General features: G+C 41.3%; 2 protein-coding genes across 3 annotated transcripts; both read right to left on the minus strand.

Moving 5' to 3' along the window:
• Positions 1-1,130: 1,130 nt before the first annotated feature.
• On the minus strand, positions 1,131-16,251 carry LOC125891782 (dynein axonemal heavy chain 12-like). 2 transcript variants are annotated; one of them, XM_049581288.1, is made up of 13 exons: positions 15,965-16,251; positions 13,461-13,624; positions 11,758-11,810; positions 11,148-11,282; positions 10,887-11,045; positions 10,331-10,576; positions 9,795-9,966; positions 9,535-9,640; positions 8,649-8,828; positions 4,817-4,945; positions 4,391-4,519; positions 2,453-2,606; positions 1,131-2,373 (listed from the first exon to the last, which is right to left on the minus strand). In XM_049581288.1, the coding sequence occupies exons 2-13, from the start codon at positions 13,598-13,600 to the stop codon at positions 2,198-2,200; spliced, it is 1,779 nt and encodes a 592-aa protein (XP_049437245.1). In that variant the 5' UTR covers positions 13,601-13,624; positions 15,965-16,251; the 3' UTR covers positions 1,131-2,197. The 2 variants fall into 2 exon arrangements, with proteins under 2 accessions (XP_049437245.1, XP_049437254.1); XM_049581297.1 differs by lacking the exon at positions 15,965-16,251 and having other exon boundaries at positions 11,726-11,810; positions 13,461-13,490.
• A 2,113-nt stretch (positions 16,252-18,364) lies between these two features.
• Positions 18,365-20,861, minus strand: rps23 (ribosomal protein S23). The gene is made up of 4 exons (XM_049580980.1): positions 20,779-20,861; positions 19,374-19,533; positions 18,890-19,010; positions 18,365-18,553 (listed from the first exon to the last, which is right to left on the minus strand). The coding sequence occupies exons 1-4, from the start codon at positions 20,780-20,782 to the stop codon at positions 18,407-18,409; spliced, it is 432 nt and encodes a 143-aa protein (XP_049436937.1). The 5' UTR covers positions 20,783-20,861; the 3' UTR covers positions 18,365-18,406.
• Between the last annotated feature and the right edge of the window lie 1,345 nt (positions 20,862-22,206).

The raw sequence follows: 22,206 nt of genomic DNA on the forward strand, positions 1-22,206 counted from the left end.
AAAAGTCCACTATTTTCCACAATATTGCATCTTTTTAGAGGATTTTCAGGGTATTGCTGTTTTTATTAGAAAGTCAGCAGTGTAGAGACGACAGGAAATGAGCAACATGGAGCAGAGGTCTCCTGGCTGATCTCAACCTGACAGTTTGAGGTCAGTTTCAAAAAGAGAACTCCAACAATTTCACTCTCATAACATTGTTGGACTCTCGGTGGACAATTATATTAAAAGTATTAAAACTGATGCAGCAGAACCAGACATATTTTGTTTATTCGAAGCATTGTGTTAACCTGGCCCTGCATTATCTAGAATGCAACTAGACCACAGACAGTTGGGTCAGAGATTTGTTTGTGTTATGCTTGCCTCAATACCCCCTTGTTTTGTTTCTTTTTTTTTTTTTTTTTCAATTTAAAACTTGCTCTGACTCAAGTGACATCACATGAGGCTTTGTACAACTTTTTATTCCATATGTAGAAGTACTTGAGAGTTCACCTTTAAGCCTGCAGTCCACCAGGGCACGTTATCATGGAGGCCCATTTCCACCTGTTCATTCATTCATTCATTTTGCGTAACCGCGTATCCTGTTAGGGGTCACGGGAGGGCTGGAGCCTATCCCAGGTGACACTGGGTGAGAGGCGGGGTACACCCTGGACAGGTCACCAGACTATCACAGAGCTGACACATAGAGACAGACAACCATTCACACTCACATTCACACCTACGGACAATTTAGAGTCACCAATTAACCTGCATGTCTTTGGACTGTGGGAGGAAGCTGGAGTACCCAGGGAAAACCCACGCTGACATGGGGTGCAAAATGGATTTTAAACTGGCCAATGTTATCTGAAAAATAAAAAGGAGAATATAAATGACTCTTTTGGCCACTGGGGGAGAAAGAAGTCCACAACATCCTGAAACAAAACACCTCTGACATTATCTTAGTGTTGTTTTGAACCATCTGGACATTTTCTTGTGTACAAAGTGAGGATTTTGTCCTGATATCAACAGGATTAAAATTTTCAGCAGCTGGTAGTTAAGATCTCCTGATGATAAAACAATATTTACTTTAAAACAGATGCAAATATCTGGCCTGTGCAGATTCTTAGTGTCACCATTATTAACAGACAAACAGGTCAATAAATTATCATTTATTTCATTTCAGCAGCATCAAATATTGACAAACTGTAATTCACGTGTTGTCAAATGTGATAATAAAATACAAACACTGACGATCTGACAAAATTATATCTGCAACAAACATGAGACAATTATTTGTTGTTGGCATCATTCTGTTATTTTCTATTTTCAATCATTTTATGGAAACAAGACTTCACGTTGGATTGTGCACTCCCATTCTGTATTTGACTTTCAGACACTGGTTGCTTTTATGTTTTATGAAAATATAGACAAATTATGGAGTCATAGAAGTGCCACAAAATGAATAAATAAATGAATAAATAAATAAAATACAATAAACTTTAAAAATCTCTGTAAAAGAATATGAAAATGAATCTGGAAATAAAAGGAGGAATAAATAAGAGTAAGAGTAAATAAAATATTTAACTGTGGAAATATAAAGAGGAATAAATAAAACAATAAATAAATCAATTAAAAAAATAAATAGGGAAAAAAGAAAAAATGGGGAAAGCACTACAAAAAAAAGTAAATGCAATGGAGAAAATAAATAATAGTGATAAAAATAAATATAACATGAAAACAAATAAACTACAGAAAAAAATAAAGCAATTTATATGCAAAAAGTAAATATTTTTTAAACGTATAAATATATATAATAAAAGAAGAAAAAGTGAAAATAAATGAAAATGCTCACAATTCTGTTTTTATTTTTTTTAGTACCTAATTTATTTATTCTTTTATTTCTCTTTATATTTCCACATTTTAATTTTGATTTTTTTTAAATCAAAATTATTATTTTTTTAATTCAAAATGATTGTCTTATTCTTTTACAGATTTATATTTTTTATGGCACTCATATGACTCCATACACAATTATAACACACTGTTTTTCAAGAGGGGAAAACTTTTTTTTTTTTTAAATTAAAAAAAAATACATTAAAAACTTAAATAGGTGTAAGGTGCGGAAAATAAGTTAACAAGCAGAAAAAAAAGTGACTTTAAGTGTAATTTTGAAAGTCTGCATTTTTTTTTATATGTTCATATGTAACTGTCTCTGAATCCGTCACCCCGGGGTGCTGCTCTGTCGGTTGTACAGGTCGTACTCCCGGTACCGGATGTAATCCTTCAATCGCTCCGGTAACGGCAGGAAGCTCATGAAGACAGCAGATCTCAGACGGAGGCGACCGAGACAACGACGGATCTTCAGACGACAGAGATGCTTCAGACTGCGGGCGTTTTCTGCAGAGGAAGAGGAGGAAACACAGGTGAATGAAGACCACAGTCAGAAAAGGAACTGATGAAGTTTAACTGAACTCACCCTGCAGCCTGCAGATCTCAGGCCACTGCTTCTGCTCCATCACAGCCGCCTTCAGCTTGGAGCACATGGTCACGTGATCCAGGTAGTCAAACAGGATGCGGACCACCTCACCTGAGAGGTGCGTCAGCCACGAGAGGGTGATCACCTCACAGAACTGCACTGACAGGAGGTCAACACATGTAAAGGTGGGTCTGGATGAGCTTCAGTGTGTTTAAATCAACACCATCCTGCACACTTCCTGTCACGACTGCATGATTCAAATTATTAATAATGAATCTGACAAAACAAACAGGAGCAGCTGCTGACTGTGAGGAGAGTACATTCTGCAGGAGAGATGGTTTCAGATGATGGAGAATTTGGTTTAACACATGTGTGACAGGCAGTTCAGTACATGCAGAAAATTAAAATGAAAACCTAAAAACAACAAATTGTGAACGCATATCAGTACAAAAAGGCATTTGTACCCCTCAATATTTAGAACATGATCATTTGTCCTTTATTTTGACAGAAATAAAAGACACTGTGTGTCAATGTTGAAACAAAACTGACACCCTTTCTGCACTGGATTTTCCCCAAAGTCTTTTTGGGTGTTTATAAACTTTTTTTTGGAATTCCGTCAGTGTTCATTGTTCAGATATTTTTCCCATGAGCTGAATTATCTGCAGAGGTCTCTTCCTCTCCAAAATAAAACAGTAAGTCACTGACTAAAGCAGTTTGACTGACTAAAGCAGTTTGACGAACAATAATTTTTTTTAACATTCTCAGGGCGCTATCTACAGTGGCTACTGTGAAAATGCAAATGGTCTCATCTAGAGCCAGTTTAGTTTGTTTGTTCTGGGCTACTGTAGAAACATGGCGGTGCAACATGGTGATCTCCATAGACGAGATTCCCCTCCCAATGTAGATACAAACATCTCATTGTAAGGTAACAAAAACATTCTCCTCACTGACTTGGTCAGTGAATGGGCATATCTCATGCCTCGTATGTCGTAGAGACATGAAACTTTGCACAGAGATGCCTCTCCTTATGAGGAACACATTTGCTTCAAACACTTAAAATCGATCTCTTCCTAGGAAGTTTGAGTGATCTGCATGAAACTGGGTGAACATAATCTAGGGACCAATATCTAAAGTTCCCTCTTGGCAAAAGTTGGAAAACTTAAAACTGAGCTTCTATAAGGCAATGAATATTGCGGAGGGCGTGGCTCATCACATAAAGGTGTATAACATCTCAAGGGTTTCACCCATCACCACGCAACTTTGTAGGCATATGACCACACATAATCTGAGGGGACCCCTCCATTATTGACCCCATCAAACAAAATGGGGGCGCTAGAGAGCTCATTTCTTATCTAGGCCTAACCACCATATGGATTTTTACTAAACTTGGTAGATATGTAGAACAGGACGCCTCAAGGTGACTGGAGAAATTTAACTCTAATTGGCAACTGGGTGGCGCTATAACAACAGAAAAATGCGACCGATCGCTGTGGCTCCCCCTGTGGACCAATGTTGTTGATTTTTCTAATGTTTGGTATGACTAAGTCATGGTATGGTCTGCTGTACATAATCACGGAAACTGTCAGTGTGTCATTCTGTCAGTCAGTCATTCTGTCTGTCCCACATTTTTCTGCTCACTGACGTGGTCAATCTATGTGAAACTGCACATACTGTAGGCACTGAGGAATGGCATAGGTAGAAGGTGACAAAGCTACCAATGGGTATGGACTAGTAAATTATATTCCATTTCTGCCAATACATCCCCCTGAAATCTTGCACACCGGACCTTTAATCCTGCACCAATAGGTACTTTCTATGTCAAAAAGGAATTTAAAAACTACATGCAAGGCATGCAAAAGCACCTCTTTGGTTTTGTGGTGTAACAAGCTCTACAGCGTGGACCCCCCCCCCCCCATCCGATAAACTGGAGTTCATTACCATGGTGTCTTTGATCACAGAGTTGCTCCATCCTTCGTAGTCTTCAGGGATGTGGGAGCCGCTGCCATAGGGACAGTCAAAACAGCGCCCCACATCATAACCATATTTACACAGCATCCTGAGAATCACCTAACACACACACACACACACACACACACACACACACACAAATACAAACACAAAGCAGGCCAGATGAAATACGGTGACAACTGTACTAACAGATTTATTTTTTTTTTAAATCGTTAAATGCAAGATACAGCCATTTAAAACTATATGCCCCTCCCCTTACCCAAAATAAAATCATTAGTCCCTCCCCAGTGCTTAAAAAATTATTTGACTAGCCTCCCCTTTGTTGCACCACCCCCTTCCCTCTCATTAATAATGAACAGGCCCTTAGTAGCAATAATAATAAGAGCAACAGTTTACCTCGTCCTTAAAAGCATACTGCATGGCTGAGGGGAAGTGGGTTGTGTTTACTTTGCAGTAATAGTTGACGTTGGCTCCAAACCTCAGCAACAGGTCGATCATCTCATAGTTGCCCACACGCAGAGCAATCTGAAAGACACAGTTCAACAACTGGTGCACTCACAACATCTCCATCATTGGTGGAACTATTTCTTGAACTATTTCAGGTTTTGTTGTCTATTCCTCTACAGGCACAGTGGAACCAGCCCGGCAATGTCACTGTGACAGCAAGCTTTCGGAAAACTGAACACAGTCACTGCGTTGATTGACTGTTTAAAACAAAATAGTCCCCGCACATAAAGTCACAAACTGTTTTACACCGATCAGCCAAAACATTAAAACCACTGACAGGTGAAGTAAATAACATTGATTATCTTGTTACAATTCAATGTTCTGCTGGGAAACCTGTGGTCCTAGCCTTCATGTGGATGCCACTTGACACGCAGCACTCAAATACCACTGTGGACCAAGCAAACCCCCTCATGGCAACATCACTCCCCAGTGGCAGTAGCCCCCCCAGCAGGACAATGTCTCATGCCACACTGCAAAAACTGCTCAGGAATGGCCTGAAGAACATGACAAAGAGTTCAAGGTGTCGACCTGGCCTCCAAATTCCCCAGATCCAAATCTGATCAATCATCCTTGGGACATGCTGGTATGCCATCTTGCAACCCACAGGACTCACAGGATCTGCCGTGACGACCCTGATGCCAGACACCACAGGGCATCCCCAGACTGCCTGTGTCCATACCTTGACATGTCAAAGCTATGTCCAATCTGTAGAGGCCCCCCCGTGGATGTGCAGTATATCTGGGGTATTGGCATGTCCCACAGATGCTCACTCGGATTGGGGACTGGGGAATGTGGAGGCCAGGTTGATGCCTTGAGCTCTTTGTTATGTTCCTTGGGCCATTCCTGAGCAGTTTTTACGGTGTGGCATGGCGCATTGTCCTGCTGAGGGGCTACTGCCGTCTGGGAGTACTGTTGCCATGAGGAGGTTTGCTTGGTCTGCAGTGGTGTACATATACACTACCGGTCAAAAGTTTTAGAACACCCCAATTTTTCCAGTTTTTTATTGAAATTCAAGCCGTTCAAGTCCAATGAATAGCTTGAAATGGTACAAAGGTAAGTAGTGAACTGCTAGAGGTTAAAAAAAAAGGGTAAGGTTACCCAAAACTGAAAAATAATATACATTTCAGAATTATACAAAAAGGCCTTTTTCAGGGAACAAGAAATGGGTTAACAACTTAAAGCCATTCTGCAGCAGTGGAGGTTGATCAAGCCTTGAAAGTTGGTGCTACCGATTCCTACAGGTGTTTCAACTTTTCTTGATTACTTACAACCCCCTCTGTCTGCATAAAAGCAGTGCTGGAACACACTGTGGTACCATACCCATGTGAGCATCATTTGAACAGTATTGTACTGCAGAAAGTAGTGTGTTACCATAAAAATGGCAAGAAAAAGGTAATTAACAGTTGAAGAGAGACAGACCATCATAACACTTAAAAATGTAGGGCTTTCCTACAGAGAAATTGCAAAGAAAGTCAAGGTGTCAGTGAGTACAGTTTCCTTCACCATCAAAAGGCACTCAGAAACTGGGAGAAACTCTGACAGGAAGAGGTCTGGCAGACCCAAAGCCACAACAGAATCAGAAGACAAGTTTCTGAGATTCAACAGCTTGCGTGAAATGCGGCTCACAGGACAACAGCTTCAAGCACAGCTTAATAGTGGTCGTAGTAAGCAAGTCTCAGTTTCAACTGTGAAGAGAAGACTTCGAGTTGCAGGTTTGAACGGTCGAGTTGCAGCAAGAAAGCCATTGCTAAGACATCAGAATAAGAAGAAGAGGCTTGCCTGGGCCATGAACACCACCAGTGGACTACTGAAGACTGGAAGAAGGTGTTATGGACTGATGAATCGAAGTTTGAAATCTTCGGTTCATCACCCAGTATTTTTGTACGCCGTCGAGTAGGCGAAAGGATGGTTCCTCAGTGTGTGACATCAACTGTCAAACATGGAGGAGGAAGCGTGATGGTCTGGGGCTGTTTTTCTGGATCCAGGGTCGGTGACTTGTACAGAGTGAGAGGCACCCTGAACCAGAACGGCTACCACAGCATTCTGCAGCGCCATGCAGTACCCTCTGGTATGCGCCTAGTTGGTCAGGGGTTCATCCTACAGCAAGATAATGACCCAAAACATATGTCCAAGCTATGCCAGAACTACCTCAGGAAAAAAGAACAAGATGGTAAGCTTGAAAACATGGAGTGGCCAGCACAGTCTCCAGACTTAAACCCCATCAAGCTGGTTTGGGATGAACTGGACAGAAGAGTGAAAGCAAAGCAACCTACAAGTGCCACACATTTATGGGAACTTCTGCAACAGAGTTGGGAAGAACTTTCTGCATAATATTTGATTTCCATTGTAGAAAGAATGCCATGAGTGTGTTCAGCTGTTATATCTGCCAAAGGTGGCTACTTTGATGAGTCAAAAGTTTAGAATACATTTTGGTTTATAAATTGATTCCATGATTTCTTTTTTGACCTCAATTGTTTATTTGTTCTATGCTTTCATTTCAGAGTACAATGAGACATTAAACTGCATAATTTTCAATAAAAAACTGGAAAAATTGGGGTGTTCTAAAACTTTTGACCGGTAGTGTATGCCAGAACCAAAGGTTTATGCTAAGCTAAGCTAACCAGGACCCAAAAGCAGTTCTGAGCTAAACACACAGACATGAGATTGATGTTCTCGTCTTACTCTCAGAGAGTAGGTAGAAGTTCACTGAAGCATCCACACTGATAACATGTACACATTCAATAACATTGTCATTACTCTATTAGCCTAGTCGTGTGATCAGTCCATGAATTAGCTTCACAGGCCACAACCAGGGAGCAGGAACAAGTTGTGACCAGTGCCAGACCGTTGATCACCCGCTTAAGTGATGCATTCGTAAATTAAATCTAAATGAGGATTTACTATTGGATCAATACACCAACATTAAAACCACTGACAGTTGAAGTGATTAAAATTCATCATCTTGTTACAATACAACGCTCTACTGGGAAACCTGTGGTCCTGGCATTCATGTGGATACCACTCGACACATTCCACCCACCCGAACACCGTTGCACACCAAGAACACCCCCTCATGGCAACAGCATTCCTTGTTGACAGTGGCCCCAGTACCAGTACAACGCACCATGCCACAAACTGCCCAGGTATGGTCCAACAAGCGCAACAAAGAGCTCAAGGTGTCGACCTGGCCTCCAAATTCCCCAGATCCCAGTCTGATCAAGCATCCATGGGACATGCTGGTACACCCCCCAGAAGTCCTAGGTCCATGCCTCGAAAGGTCAGAGTAAAGTCTGATCTGAGGAAGCCCTACCTTGTATCGGGGTTACCTCTAGGGTACTTTCTATGGATGTTCGATCAGATTGGGATATGGGATATCTGGAGGCCAGCTTGATGCCTTGAGCTATTTGCCACTTTCCTCAGGCCTCTCCTGTGCAGTTTGTACGGTGTCATGTGATGCACTGCCCAGCAGGGGTACTGCTGGTATCAGGGAGTGTCATTGCCACTAGGGGGTGTACTTGGTCTGCAAGACCGTTTGGGTGGTTGGAGTGTGTCATGTGGCATCAACATGAATGTCAAGGTTTCCTAGTAGAACACTGCATTGTGACAAAATGATCAGTGATATTCACTTCACCAGCCAGTGGTTTTAATGTTTTGGCTAATCGGTGTATATGTGAAGGGGGGCAGCTATTCTAATGCTACAAAGGAAGTCACACACACACACCTGCAAACATTTCACTGGGTCTTGGTTGGGCATCGCCCCGGACTCCAGCAGCAGTTTGGCTGACGGCACGTCGTTATTCAAGACAGCAAAGAAGAGCGCTGACTTCCTCTCGTCGTCATAGTTACGGCGAACCCAGGAATGGAGCATGTAGTTTGGGTCATAACCTGCATCCAGCAAGGTCTGATGGGAGTTTGGGAAGAGAGACTTTCAGTTGTTAGTCGATCAGAAACAAGTATTTTCCAAGAAATTACACTGCAATTAGTCTGCTAATAATCATTTGTCTGCCAAGGGTTTTCAGTTTTAGTCATCAAACATTACAAAGATCTGCAGGTTCCAAAATTTCAAATGTGATGTTTTAATAATGTTGTTTGTCATATGTGACAGTAAAGATAACTTTGGATTGTTGATCAGCTAAAACCAGTGAGTTCAATACTACTACTACTTCTTTTTTTTCTTTTCTGGGGGGCATTTTAGCCTTTAATCGATAGGACAGACAAGCGTGAAAGGGGGAGAGGGAGAGGGAGTGTCATGCAGCAAAGGGCCACAGGCTGGAGTCGAACCCAGGCCGCTGCGGCAACAGCCTTGTACGTGGGGCACCTGCTCTATCCACTAATCCACCGACGCCCCACTACTACTTCTTCTTAAGTATCAGCATCAAAATATAAGAAGTACCAAAAGTAAAAGTACTGATTATGCAGAATGGTCCATTTTAGAATATGGATCATTCTGCATAGAGTACAAGTACCTAATCTTTCTGCTTACAGTATGTAAGCTGCTGTGCTTAAGTAAATATACTTAGTTATATTCCAACACTGATCTTGGCTGATAAAACACACAGACACACACACACACACACACACACACACACACACACACACACACACACCTTGATGCAGTCTGTGTGTCCTCCTGCAGCAGCAGAGTGTAGAGGACTCATCCCGCTGTCGTTTACTTCTTCCTTAGAAGTGACAGGAATCAGCAGCTTCAGAGCTCTGAGGGACAAACACACACACACACACACACACACACACACACACACACACACACACACAAACCTTATCTGATGATGTAGTTTTTAACGACATTGCAGAATAAAACAAAACAAATGTTGAGCTCATGAGATATGATGTAGTGTTTAACATTTACTGCAGGTGCCCTCTGTGTGCGACGCGGTGGATCGGCATGTGTCCTGTGAGTTTGGCCACGTTGGCGTCGGCGCCAAATTCCAGCAACAGACTGATGAGAGCTGGATCTCCAGTCAAAGACGCCTCGTACAAGATGGAGGCTTCGTCCTGCGCCTGGGACAGGACGTCTGCTCCTGCAGGACAAACATCAGGAGGGGATTTAGTTCAATAAGAGACAGTATGTTGTGAAAATACCTATTTGATCCCATTGCTAAAACCAAACCAATTGCACTGACTCAATATGAGTATAGAATATTATTTTAAAATATCGACAGGAGGGTCCCATGGAAATATCAGCGCTGCAGGCCTTTTTTGAAAAGTTAAATATTTCATTCCCCTCCACACCCTAATAATTTTCATACAGTCCCTAACACCAGATCCTGCTCTCATCACTTAACAGCTCAAATTTTAATGCATCATGTCTGATTTTAAAGAGATAATGTTAATATAAATATGACTAGTGAGACTAATACTAAAAAGACATCCTTGCTCTCTCACCTCTCCTCAGCAGAGTCTCCACCACCTCCACATGTCCTGCCTGAGCGGCCAGAGCGAGCGGCGTGAGGCCGTAGTGGCTGGCAGGGTCCGGCTGCGCTCCGGCATCCAGCAGCAGAGTCACCAGCTCCGCTTTACCCAGCCGTGCGGCCTCATGGAGGGGGCGGCGGCCGTAGCAGCCTTGCTGGTTCACCCTGGAGCCCTGATGGAGCAGCAGCTTGATCAGGTCAGTGCGCTCTGAGCGGATTGCTGTAGAATGATAGGGAATATTAAGGGTCATGTAAATGCACCTTACGTGTGGTGAGATTAGTTTGTTTTGTCTCCAAGGTCAAGAGTTTCAATCTTTAATCTCTTCCTGAATTCACCAAATTGGCCACAAAAGCCTGTAACTTCCTCCTGTCACAGTAACTTTACAAAGTTGGTATAGATGGACAGATGCCAATCAATAAAAATGCACCTTGATCTGCTCAAGACATATGTTTAGATTTCAGACCACACTGTGACAGACAAACAAAAGATCTTAACAGGCTTTGAGGCAGTGAATCGTTGGTCAGCGTACCTACAAGCAGCGGAGAGTCCTGGTCTTGGTCCTCGCTGTCCGGCTTGGCTCCGTGTTGGAGGAGGAAGGAGGCGTTTTCCACCATACCTGCTTCTACTGCCACGTAGAGAGGAGTCTGACCACGCAGAGTACGACTCTCCATGGAGTCTCGGCCTGAAACTGCAGAACAGGACGCTTCACTGTTTGATTTAATTAACGTCTGTTTCATAAACAGGGTTTTATGTTAATGTGAAGCTGAATTATTAAAAAGCAGATACAAACCTTTGAACGTGAGCTCCAGGATAGTGTGGTTACTCTGAGCTGCTGCTTCGTGGAGAGGAGTCCAACCTCGGCTGTCTGTCTGTGAAAACTTGTCTTTCTGTCGGACGCTCAGATCCTTCAGGAGCTTCTCGTTACCTGCAGAGATGAAGGGACAGTGACAGTAAATAGATCAGCTTTCATCTCTTTTCATATTAATGCGAGGAGCGGCCAGTGTCAGACATTTAATAACTGACAAAAAAACAAACAAACTAGATTTTAAAGTCCAACTGGAATTACATTTAGGCTGTTTTTGGAGTATAACATAATGTCCACGTGTGTAAATGTACTGTTCTCCCGTGTGGTTTCTAAATTTTCACGATAAGAAGACAGGACAGGTGATTTACAGAGCAGATATGCTGTATGCTGTAATTTCAGTTGGACTTTAAGAGACAGTCAGAAAGAAGTGAACTATTAAGACACCTTAAAGTTCACTAAATCTGTAAAATCTGTCATGAAAACTTTTTTTTAGGATATTTTTGAATATAAATATCTTTAGTTTAATTTATATTTGTTTACCGTAAATCAGCAAAAGCATTCACCTTGTTACAAGCCTTGTATCCTCCCCCCTCACCTTGTCTTATAGCAGTGAAGATCGCGCTGCCGCCTGCAGCCTCAGGCTTGGAGCTGTGGGTGAGGAAGATCACACTAACTAAACAAAGTTGTGTTAAACTGATCAGGAAACATCATCTGAGTTTTACCTGCCGGGGATAATTCAATACAAAAGGTAGATGTAGCTGAAAAATTTCAACATGAGGCCCAAACTTTAGATCCGGTGCAACTTATTTCAACTCTGATCATCTTAATTTCTTATAGATTTAAGCCTCACAGCCTCTTTTAGAATATAAAGTATTATTTAATTAAAGAACAACAGCTTCACTTTTTCCACCAGATTTTGAACTTTTAACTCCTTATTGTCCTCTAAGACCGATCTCAGATCTGCCAGCTTGGGTCTTTCAGCTTAGTGGTTCCCAACTCGTCCAGCCATGAGGTCCAGATTTCTCCTTAGTCATTAGCTCAAGGTCCACACAGTTTAATATATTCAGCGCCATACTTACATTTGGCCATAGCTGTCGGTTATTCCTTCATTCTATAGCAGGACACGGCACTTAAAACAAAAACTCTGTACGGGAAATTCACTGTATTCAAGAAGTGTTTTTTATAAACTTGACGTGTTTGTGAGTCACTTGGGGTCCATTCAGAATGGACCCGCAATCCACTTTTGGATCACTACCCACCAGTTGGGAACCACTGTTGTAGCTGCTCCAGAGAAGAGATTAAAGCTCCAGTTGGTAACTTTTATGAAAACTACTTTGTGTCATCTTTGCTGAAACTGTCAATATATTCTGAAAGAAGTTCATGAGATAGATAGTCTGTGAAAAAATCATGTCCCTCCTCCTCTTCCTACTGTTTCTAATGGCACATGTTCCAATCAGGCGACAGCACTGTCAGCAACAACCAATCAGAGCTGAGGAATCTCTAATACAGCTGTCAATCACGTCAATTGCTCTGTGAACTGCTGTCAAACAGTAAAACTAGGCAGGGCAGATCAAATATGAATCAAGATTCTGTTTTCAGCAACATATTTTAACGTACTGTTTAGCTGTAAAATGAGAAAGTTGGTCTGGGCGATGTTTTCTTCGGCTTGACAGTTTTCAATATGGCTGCTGGGTTACAAACTTTCTCATTTTACAGCTAAACAGTACACTAAAATGTGTTTCTGAAGACATTTGAGGTGAGAAATAGGCAATGCAGGAACAGTATCTTGATTCATATTTGATCTGCACTGTCTAGTTTGACAGTTTGACCACACTTCACGAGCAGTGATTGACAGCTGCGGTAGAGATTCCTCGGTTCTGAGTGCAACAAGGCTACAGGATAGACAGAGGAGAATGTTTTTTTTTCACAGATTATCTGTCATTTTGTGCTTTTCAGTAAATATGAAAAAACGTTTATAAAAGTAACTACAGCTTTAACTGGACTACTATCATGTCAGCATCTTAAAAACCCTGGTGGATTTTCTGTGGCTGATTCAAAAACTTAAGCTCCTGCGCAACATCCTGCACCATCGTCATCATCTTTGCTGCAGAATTCATGCAACATCATTTGTTAACTAATAGAAATCAGATTGACTCTACAGGCAGTCTTTCTTTTTTAGTCAGAAAGTCCTTTTCCCCCTGACCTTAACCCTTAAATCTATCCCCAAAGGCAAACTTCTCCCAACAGCACCAAACATCTGAGAGAATAATTTGTGACCTTTGTTTCTGTCAGACTGACCTCGTGTTGTCTCGTGTCGTGGAGTCTCTGTGGGTTTCTTTCTGTTTGTTGCTCTCCAGCAGACTTTGTTCAATCATGTACTGAGTCACTGCATCATCATCCTCGTCCTCATCCTCTGTTCGAATCTGCACAAACTCCATGGTGTCCACATAAACGTCCTGGCCCTGTTTGAAAATGCGTATTTCAATGAACTTATATGAGATCAGCAGGTCAGTGTTTGTACACTGTGTACACTGCAGTATGTGGGCCCTGGAGCAGTGAAACAGTGTGATTCCAAACCCATGCGCATTAATCTGCTGTCATATCACTCTCCACTCTGCTAGTTGGAGGTTTTCCACCACATATTTGAATGTGGCTGCAGGGATTTGCTCACATTCAGCAGAGAGGTCAGAGCTCAGTGCACGCCAGTGAAGTTCTTCCACACCAAACTGGGAAAAACATTTCTCTGTGGACCTGACTCTGTGCACGGAGGGTGCTGTCATGTTGAAACAGGAAAAGGACAAACACAAACTGTTGCCACAAAGTTGGACGAGCATTTCTGTCTAAAGTTGCTCCTTGGCTCTAGAATAGGGTGGTGTAAAATCTTGTCAATATCAGTGCACAACTTTATAAAGCATCTTAAAAGCCACTTGTTTAGGTGTGATGACATTCTAACTCGTAACTGTCATCCATCTGTGGAAGTTTTTGTTGGACTTTAATAGCTGTAGATAACAGAAGACAATTCACAAGTGTGTACCATAGGGATGCATGATAATATCAGCAAGACACTGGTATCAGCCAACATGACCGTGACCTCCAGCATGCATTGGGGTGGTTTGCAGCCTAGTGTGAAGCAGTCTGGATGAGTCAGCACCTCCAAATCTGAAGCCATGGTTCTCTGCTGGAATGCGGTGGATTTCCCCCTCCAGGTTGGGAGTGAGTTACCGCCCCAAGCGTGGAAGTTCAGGTATCTCTTGCTCATGAGTGAGGGTAGAATGGAACGTGAGATGGATCAGCGGTTTGGCCCGGCGTCTGCAATGTTGCAGGCGCTGAACTGGACCATCGTGGTGAAGAGGGAGCTGAGCCAGAAGGCAAAGCTTTTGATTTACTGGTCCATCTACGTCCCAACCCTCACCAATGGTCATGAGCTCTGGGTAGTGACCAAAAGAATGAGATCGCAGATACAAGCTGCCGAAACGAGTTTCCTCCTTAGGGTGTCTGGGCTCAGCCTTAGAGATAGGGTAAGGAGCTCAGACATCTGGAGGGAGCTCGGAGTAGAGCCGCTGCACCTTTGCATTGAAAGGGGTCAGTTGAGGTGGTTCTGGCATCTGATCAGGATCCTCCTGAACGCCTCCTGTTAGAGGTGTTCTGGGCGCCTCCCACTGGTAGGAGGCCCCGGGGCAGACCCAGAACACACTGGAGGGATTACATATCTCATCTGGCCTGGGAACACCTCAGGGTCCCCCAGGAGGAGCTGGAAAGTGTTGCTGTGGAGAGGGACGTCTGGGGTGCTTTGCTTGGCCTGCTGCCCCCACGACCCGGCCCCGGATAAGGGGTTGAAAATGGATGGAATCGGCCAACATCTTTTCTCTTAATTTGCTCAACAAATGAGTATTACATATATGGAAAACTATTTTATTTCACTTAATTTCACTACTTGGGAAAAAAGTGGATATATTAAAATTGGTATCGGTTATTGGTCAAATGAGTTGTTACGTAGCAGTATATCGGGTGTCTATGAAAAAAAAATCCAATATCATGCATCCCTGGTGTACCATGATTCACAAATGTCTAACTGACCACAAACATGCTGCTGCAGTGTGAAATGGACAAAAATCCACAAACAAATAGGAGGAAAGTCACAAATATAACATGTTTATGTGCACAAATGCATCAATATGACTTTGCATACATTTGTTGTGTTAAAACTATAAACACTGTAAAACCCTTAACATTTTTATGTGAAATTATAATATGTGTTTACATGATAAGTTATAAGCATATAAGCATATTAGCTAATTGCTCTGTATCTTTGTGGATATGACTTAAGACAACAAATAAAAAAACACATGGTGGGAGTAGTCTGATCTTCTACTTCAGTAAAGTACCAATACCATAATTTAGAAATACTCTGTAACAAGTAAAAGCCTTGCATCCAAACTTTACTCAAGCAAAATTCCAAAAGGATCAGCAACAAAATATATTTATAGTGAAAAAAGTGAAAGTACTCATTATGCAGAATGGCCCATTTCAGAATCATATATATATAATCTGACTGGATTATTATTATTAATGCATTAATGTGTTCATCACTTTAATGTTGCAGATGGTGAAGGCGGAGCTCAGTTTCATTACTTCATAAACTTGAAGCTTCAATCTCCAGAGTAACTAAAGTTATGAAATAAATGTTGTGGAGTTAAAAGTACCAGAAATACTTAGATAAGAACAAGTACTTCCACTGTTTGTCTCTGAAAGCAGACTAGACTCTCTGGAGGATTCTGACAGACGTCACTGGGTTTCTTTACCTTGTGGTTTTGTGTTGTGTCGTCGTTGTGGTTCCCTCTATTCGTCTGTGGTGTCCCTGCAGATTAAACGAGGGTCTGTTGTTGTTGCTGAAGAGGGCAGGAGGAAGAGAGGTCTCTGACCTGTGACTGAAACCAGAGCTGTATGTCTACATGGGTTCTGTCAGTCTTTAAATAGCAGAGAGCTGCCTGTCTGCAAATCAATGTGTCGTTCACACACATTAACACATCTGTCTTTTAATAGCGTTGTTCAACTGTAACAATTCCACAAGGGGAAAAGTGGAGCTTCATGTGAGCCCCAGATCTGCATGATTCAGCTGTTAAGCTACAGCAGTCTGGCTGAAGGGGGGCAGGAGATCTGATACCTGTTACTATATTTACCTACTCTGGCTAAATTTACTTTATTTACCCTCCATCTATGTTAATGCAGGGAACTGATCGGCAGTCAGTCAGTCTGACGCTGCAGGACAGACAATGGCTGGATTAAACTGTGCATGGTGTGTGTACTTAGTGTTGGAAGTAGTGAGCTACATGTAGTGTTAAATTACCTTTCACAGTATGTTGCTGGTATTTAAACTACATTAATTTTAATATTAATATAGTGACTCAAGTAGTTAAATGAATTGATAGCTAGTTCAGATCATTTCTATGGCATTTGTTTTCTACAGTAATTGAACCCATTTGACCACAAGAAGTCATATTATTATACTATTATTAGCTTGCATGCTATTTTATTAGTTATGTGGCTAACTGAGTAATAATAATAACACTGAATACAAACCAAAGCTGATATTCCTGCTCTTTCCCATAAATAGTGGGTTATTTTATTTTTTGGGTTGTTGACCTGTGAACAGGTGGGACATTTTTTTATTATTATATCTAATTTAAAACAACACACAGCAGTAGGGCAGCAACCTTTTATTATTTTTAGTTAACCTGGCTTCTGTTTTCAGGTGATTTCAGTAATCATTTCAGCCAAAAACATAGCAAAAGTTTTATTTCCACTCTTCACTACAGCAATTCCCTCTATGTAGGAGTCAGTCACTCAGCCCCGTCCCGCCTGCAGCTTGCTAAAAGTGCTGCAGCAGGACCCCTCACTGGTACTAGAGAGACCATATCACCCCAGTGCTGGCCTCTCTTCACTGGTTACCAGTAATATATAGAATTGATATTAAAATTCACTTATTTGTCTGTTAAGCGCTGCATGGACACACACCGGCTCACATCTCTGAACTGCTCATACCCTATTCAACCTCCCGACCCCTCAGATCTGGTGACCAATCACTGCTCTCCATATACCCAGTTAACATCTAAAGGTGACGCCGTTAGTTGGATCTTCTCTATTAACATGTTTAAAACCCCCTTAAGACCCATCTCTTTTCTTTAACCTTTTAATTATTAGGATGACATATCCGACCACGACCCTGCTTGTTCTGTGGTTCATTTTGTTGTTTGTGCAGTGCTTTTTGTGACATGTCGAAATATCATATACTCTTATTAATTTTCTTACATTCTCCTATTTATGAGTTTTTATTTGTTCCTTCCTGGGATTTTTTGTTTCTGTGAGAAGCACTTTGGTCAATGTTTGTTGTTTTAAAATGTGCTCTATAGATAAATTTGACTTGACTACAATCTATTCCCTAACGCCGAGTCCTAGCCAGTGTTATCAAATGTCTTGTCAACACAGTGGAGGTGGAATCACACTAAGTTTAAGGCATTTTTGCTTGAAAAGAAATGACAAATGAAATTGCCAATTTTATATTAATCTGCAGTACAATGAAATCAAGGTCTTAAAACCAGATTTTGACATGGAGATATTCTACAAACACCTACGGCCACAAGGGCAGCTGTGGCACTAATCGCAGGGTTGGTTGGCTCCTCCTGTCCACACACCAGTGTCCTTTGTCAAGACTCAACCCCAAGTTGCTCCAAATGGCCAGCTAAGTCTGGTATGGTAGCTTGTACACTTTGTATTGGTGTGTGGTTGTGTGTGGAAAAAGTGGCAAGTTGTAAAATACTTAGGAAAGTGACATTAATGCAGTCCACTTAAAAAAAAACTGACAAATCTTTCAGGACTTTCTTCCAGCTTGTAAACATAACTACATACAGTATATTGGGGTGTTAGCATGTGTACACCAGGAAATGTTCTAACCCAAGTAACAAGAAAAACACAAACAATTTTATAAATCTGTTGGTAAATTAAGCATATTTCCTTGGCTTGATAGCATACTACACTGTCTTATAATCTGTCACGACTGAAATCTTGCTGCAACATACACCAACCCTGTTTGCTGACTTCCAGTGAGTATAATTTGTCTGACTTGGACTGATTCATAGTTTTGAAGTCCCTCTCAAAGTAACAAATGTGAGTGACAAACAAATGAAGACACAAAACAACCAGACTGTATTTGAAAACGGGTTTATTTTACTTTCTGCATCAACTGTTTATGACCTGGGTCTCTCCTTCTTGCCTTTGTAGAGAGCCAGCAGGGACACATTGGCCACTTTGACCACCTTAAAACGAACTCCAGGAATGTCACCGACGGCGTGACCTTTACGTCCAAATCCTGCCACCAGAACCTCATCGTTCTCCTGTAGGACCAAAGGAAGAAGTTGGTCAGGTAAAATCTATGCATCTATGAAGTTTGGAAAACACTTAACACCAAATTAAATTAGCTGTAGCATCAAGGCATTTTAGGAACTGCATACACATTACATACACTGAGCTGCATCAAAACATATTTATGAAAGCTCCAAGAAAGCCCAAACTATTATCTGTGGCTGCTCTGAAGCAGGGAAAACAATTGGTTTACATTCGGTTTGATTTACTTTAACCTCATGTTTCTGCACATAAACCACACCTCACCAGCTGCATCACAACTGCTTGTGTGGCATTTATTCAAGGATGTATACAGGGTGGGCACTTACCTCGATGAAGTTGAGGCAACCGTCGTTGGGGACGAAGGCGGTGATCTTCTTGCCGTTCTTGATGAGCTGTACTCTCACACACTTCCTGATGGCAGAGTTGGGCTGCTTAGCCTCAACACCACTGCAGATGGAAAACAAAAAATACATTTCAACATCAAACATGTAAACTGTTGAAATTATTTGGAAGGAAATATCAGGAGTGTTATGACTGAGCAAAACACAATGCATTACATATCAGAAATAACACGTCAAAATGACTTCAAACTTTCCAGTAGGTATGACAGAGCAACGTTGTCAGCATCCTTCGGGTAACTGAAGTTTGAAACATCCAACATGAGCGTCTGAATCAAACTTAACTGACGGACAAGGGGCTAAGAAACCTAAATATGATGCAGTCTGCTTTTGCATCAGGAACAATGTTTTGCGATTATCCATCACTCCACCTTTGTGTGTCTACTGTCCAGCAGGGTCTTGTGGTACTCACACTTTCTCAAGGACGATGCCCTTGGCGTGGGAGGCTCCTCCGAAGGGGTTAGCCTTCAGGGCAGTGCCCAGGTGGGCCTTCTTGTACTGTTTATCGTGCCATTTCTGCTCACGGCGGTGATTACGGAGCTTCCTGGCTGTGCGCAGACCACGACACTTTCCTGAAAGGCAAATACAGGCAGGAAATAATGTAAGAATCAAGAGTTTCTTGTAGGTATTCTCAGATTGATGTAAAAGTCAACACAGCATTTCTATCTTCTTATAAATCAAATTACCATCACCATCACTTTGCTATGAAGAACAACAGCTTCTCTACTGATTTTGTTAAGTTGGGTGACCTGGTACAGCAACAAAAGCAGCACCAAGTACTAAACTGACATCCATTTCAGTAATTAAATTACTGATCTACGGCCTACAGTATTCCAATTTCTTATGCAAATAGATGAGAAAATGACACGATTTCTAACTCTAGGGCCTCTAAAGGCCCAGGTAAGTCAGTTGGCTGTTACCACACCTTAACAGGTTGTACAATTAAGACACTTGAGTTGAAATTGGACACTGTTCCTTCTCTCTAAGACTTATTTTCTCACTGATCAGTCAAAGTGTTTTGACACACAATGGACCTGGTTTTCCAAAGATCAGGAATGCACAAAAAACACGCTTCAATTTGAGATTAGATTTCAATATTTAACTAACTTAAATACTGGGACCACAGCAACACAAGCAGCATCACTGCCTACTGACAAAACACACCACAAACAAATAACTTAACACGATCTTACACTCATCACAAATAACCAACAACAGCTAAAAACCTAGAAATAGTTTAAAAAAAAACAACAACTCCAGGTTAGTACACCGTGAGTATGAATACAAGTCTCAGACACTGCGCTTTACAGCATTTGACTTCACCGATCATCAGCATTTGATAAATGTATCCTTCTGGCGTTTTATGACCGCATTTCTCCAAAATTATGACAACTGTAGTAACGTTACCACAAGTTGACGAAGCTTATCCTTGTTAGCTGCGAGCGGCGGTAGCATGAAGTTAACCGGCCTTAAACACTCACAATCTCATATCATTTAATATTAAACATCAGGAGATTAATTATTTCATCACACAGCAAGTAAATGCCAAAATATGAATTGCAACAGTTAAAGGGGTAAAGGGGACGTATTCCGTGCTAAGCTAACGATGCTAACACGCCGAATAGATGTGTTATGGCCGCTCCACGTTGCGGGAAAAGAGAACCGTCAAAACGGTCAGTTTGTTACAAGACCGAGGGATTTTTACCACCATAAACACGTCGATAACTGTTTGTAAGATATTCATAAACAACATCGATAAGAAAAATCACAGCAGTGAAGAGAATAATTTAGTATTTAAGATCATTTTAGCGGCATACCCATGATTGCTGAGGCGAGCCTGGGATGGAAAGGAAGGACCCAGCATGCACCGCGGCAATGTCTAGTCTGAGGACCCCGGCCGGGCGTGGCTATAAATAATGCCTGACTGAAATTATCACACGAAGGTAAAACAATGGTTATTCCTTTTATGTATTTTAAATGCAGCACAGCAATATGTATTTTTATTTATATAGAACTAAGGATCTGAATATTGTGATCCTCACTGTGATATTTTGTAACTTCTATGTACCCGGATTATTTGGGTTTTGTTCAAGTTTTTTTTATTTATTTATTATTTGTGTTATTATGTTTATTTATCATATGCACAACATTTACAGAAAAAGTAGTCGTTGGCAATGAAAGTCTGAACACCAGTAAAAAACCTAATTTTATATATTTTCTCCATGAAGTTGTACATTATATTAATTTGATTTCTGGCTCCAACAACAGAAAGGCAGTTAAAACTGTCAACATATGGTAAAGATGACTTAACAAACAAACAAACAAACAAAAAAAAAGCAATGAAAGTCTGAAGTCTCAGGCTTCCTACAACAATTCAAATTAGATATGTGTTTTTAAAAAAAAGGCCCAATCAATATTGGACAGTTAAACATCTGATATTAGCGGTGCTCATTTTTTAAATATGTATACACACTGCATATACAGACTTTTAAAAATATGCATTGTGACCAATATGGGCACTGAGCAGGACATTTTATAGCGTAAAAATACATTTGTCAATTCTCTACAATGGACAAACTGTAGTTGTATGAAACTATGTCTTTCTAAATGCACAGCCCCACACTGCATGGCTGTTGACTCTCAGAGTTATTTCCCCTCACAGTGCAGCACTTCAGACTATACTCTTTAAACACAGTAATACTCAGACCATCAGTCACTCCTTATATTCTCATTCATCCATCAGCACTCTCATAGAATGTGAACAAACAGGAAACCAAATGATTCCCAACTTCAGGCTGTGCTATTCTGTGTTTGTGCAGTGTCTTACGTCATAAAACAGGCAGTAGTATATTACAATTACTTAATAAATGAAATAGAAGACACCCATGATTGGAGCAACGTAGGTTTTGTTTCATTGTGGAGGGGGTGTCCTCTGCTAGAAAATTTTGAGCACCAAACATTTAATTTCCTGCATTCTGTTCAATTTTATGCACCAGTTTGTGCCTTTTCTGCATTAACCGATGGTGTAAATGTCTTTAATTGTGTCAAAATAAGGGTCAGCTGCTACTTGAATATTGTCATAGTGGTTCACAAATGCACGCTCTAAATATTGAGGGGGACGTGTCCCCTGCATCCCCCAAAACCTATGCTTGTGCTCATTTGTATTCCATGCTGAAGAAATAGATTTGAGAATTTCACTGTTCGGTAATATTTGCTAAATGTTGGTAAAATATTTCAAGCGTATC

This window comes from Epinephelus fuscoguttatus, linkage group LG1, assembly GCF_011397635.1.
Source record: "Epinephelus fuscoguttatus linkage group LG1, E.fuscoguttatus.final_Chr_v1".
NCBI classification, from domain to species: domain Eukaryota; kingdom Metazoa; phylum Chordata; class Actinopteri; order Perciformes; family Serranidae; genus Epinephelus; species Epinephelus fuscoguttatus.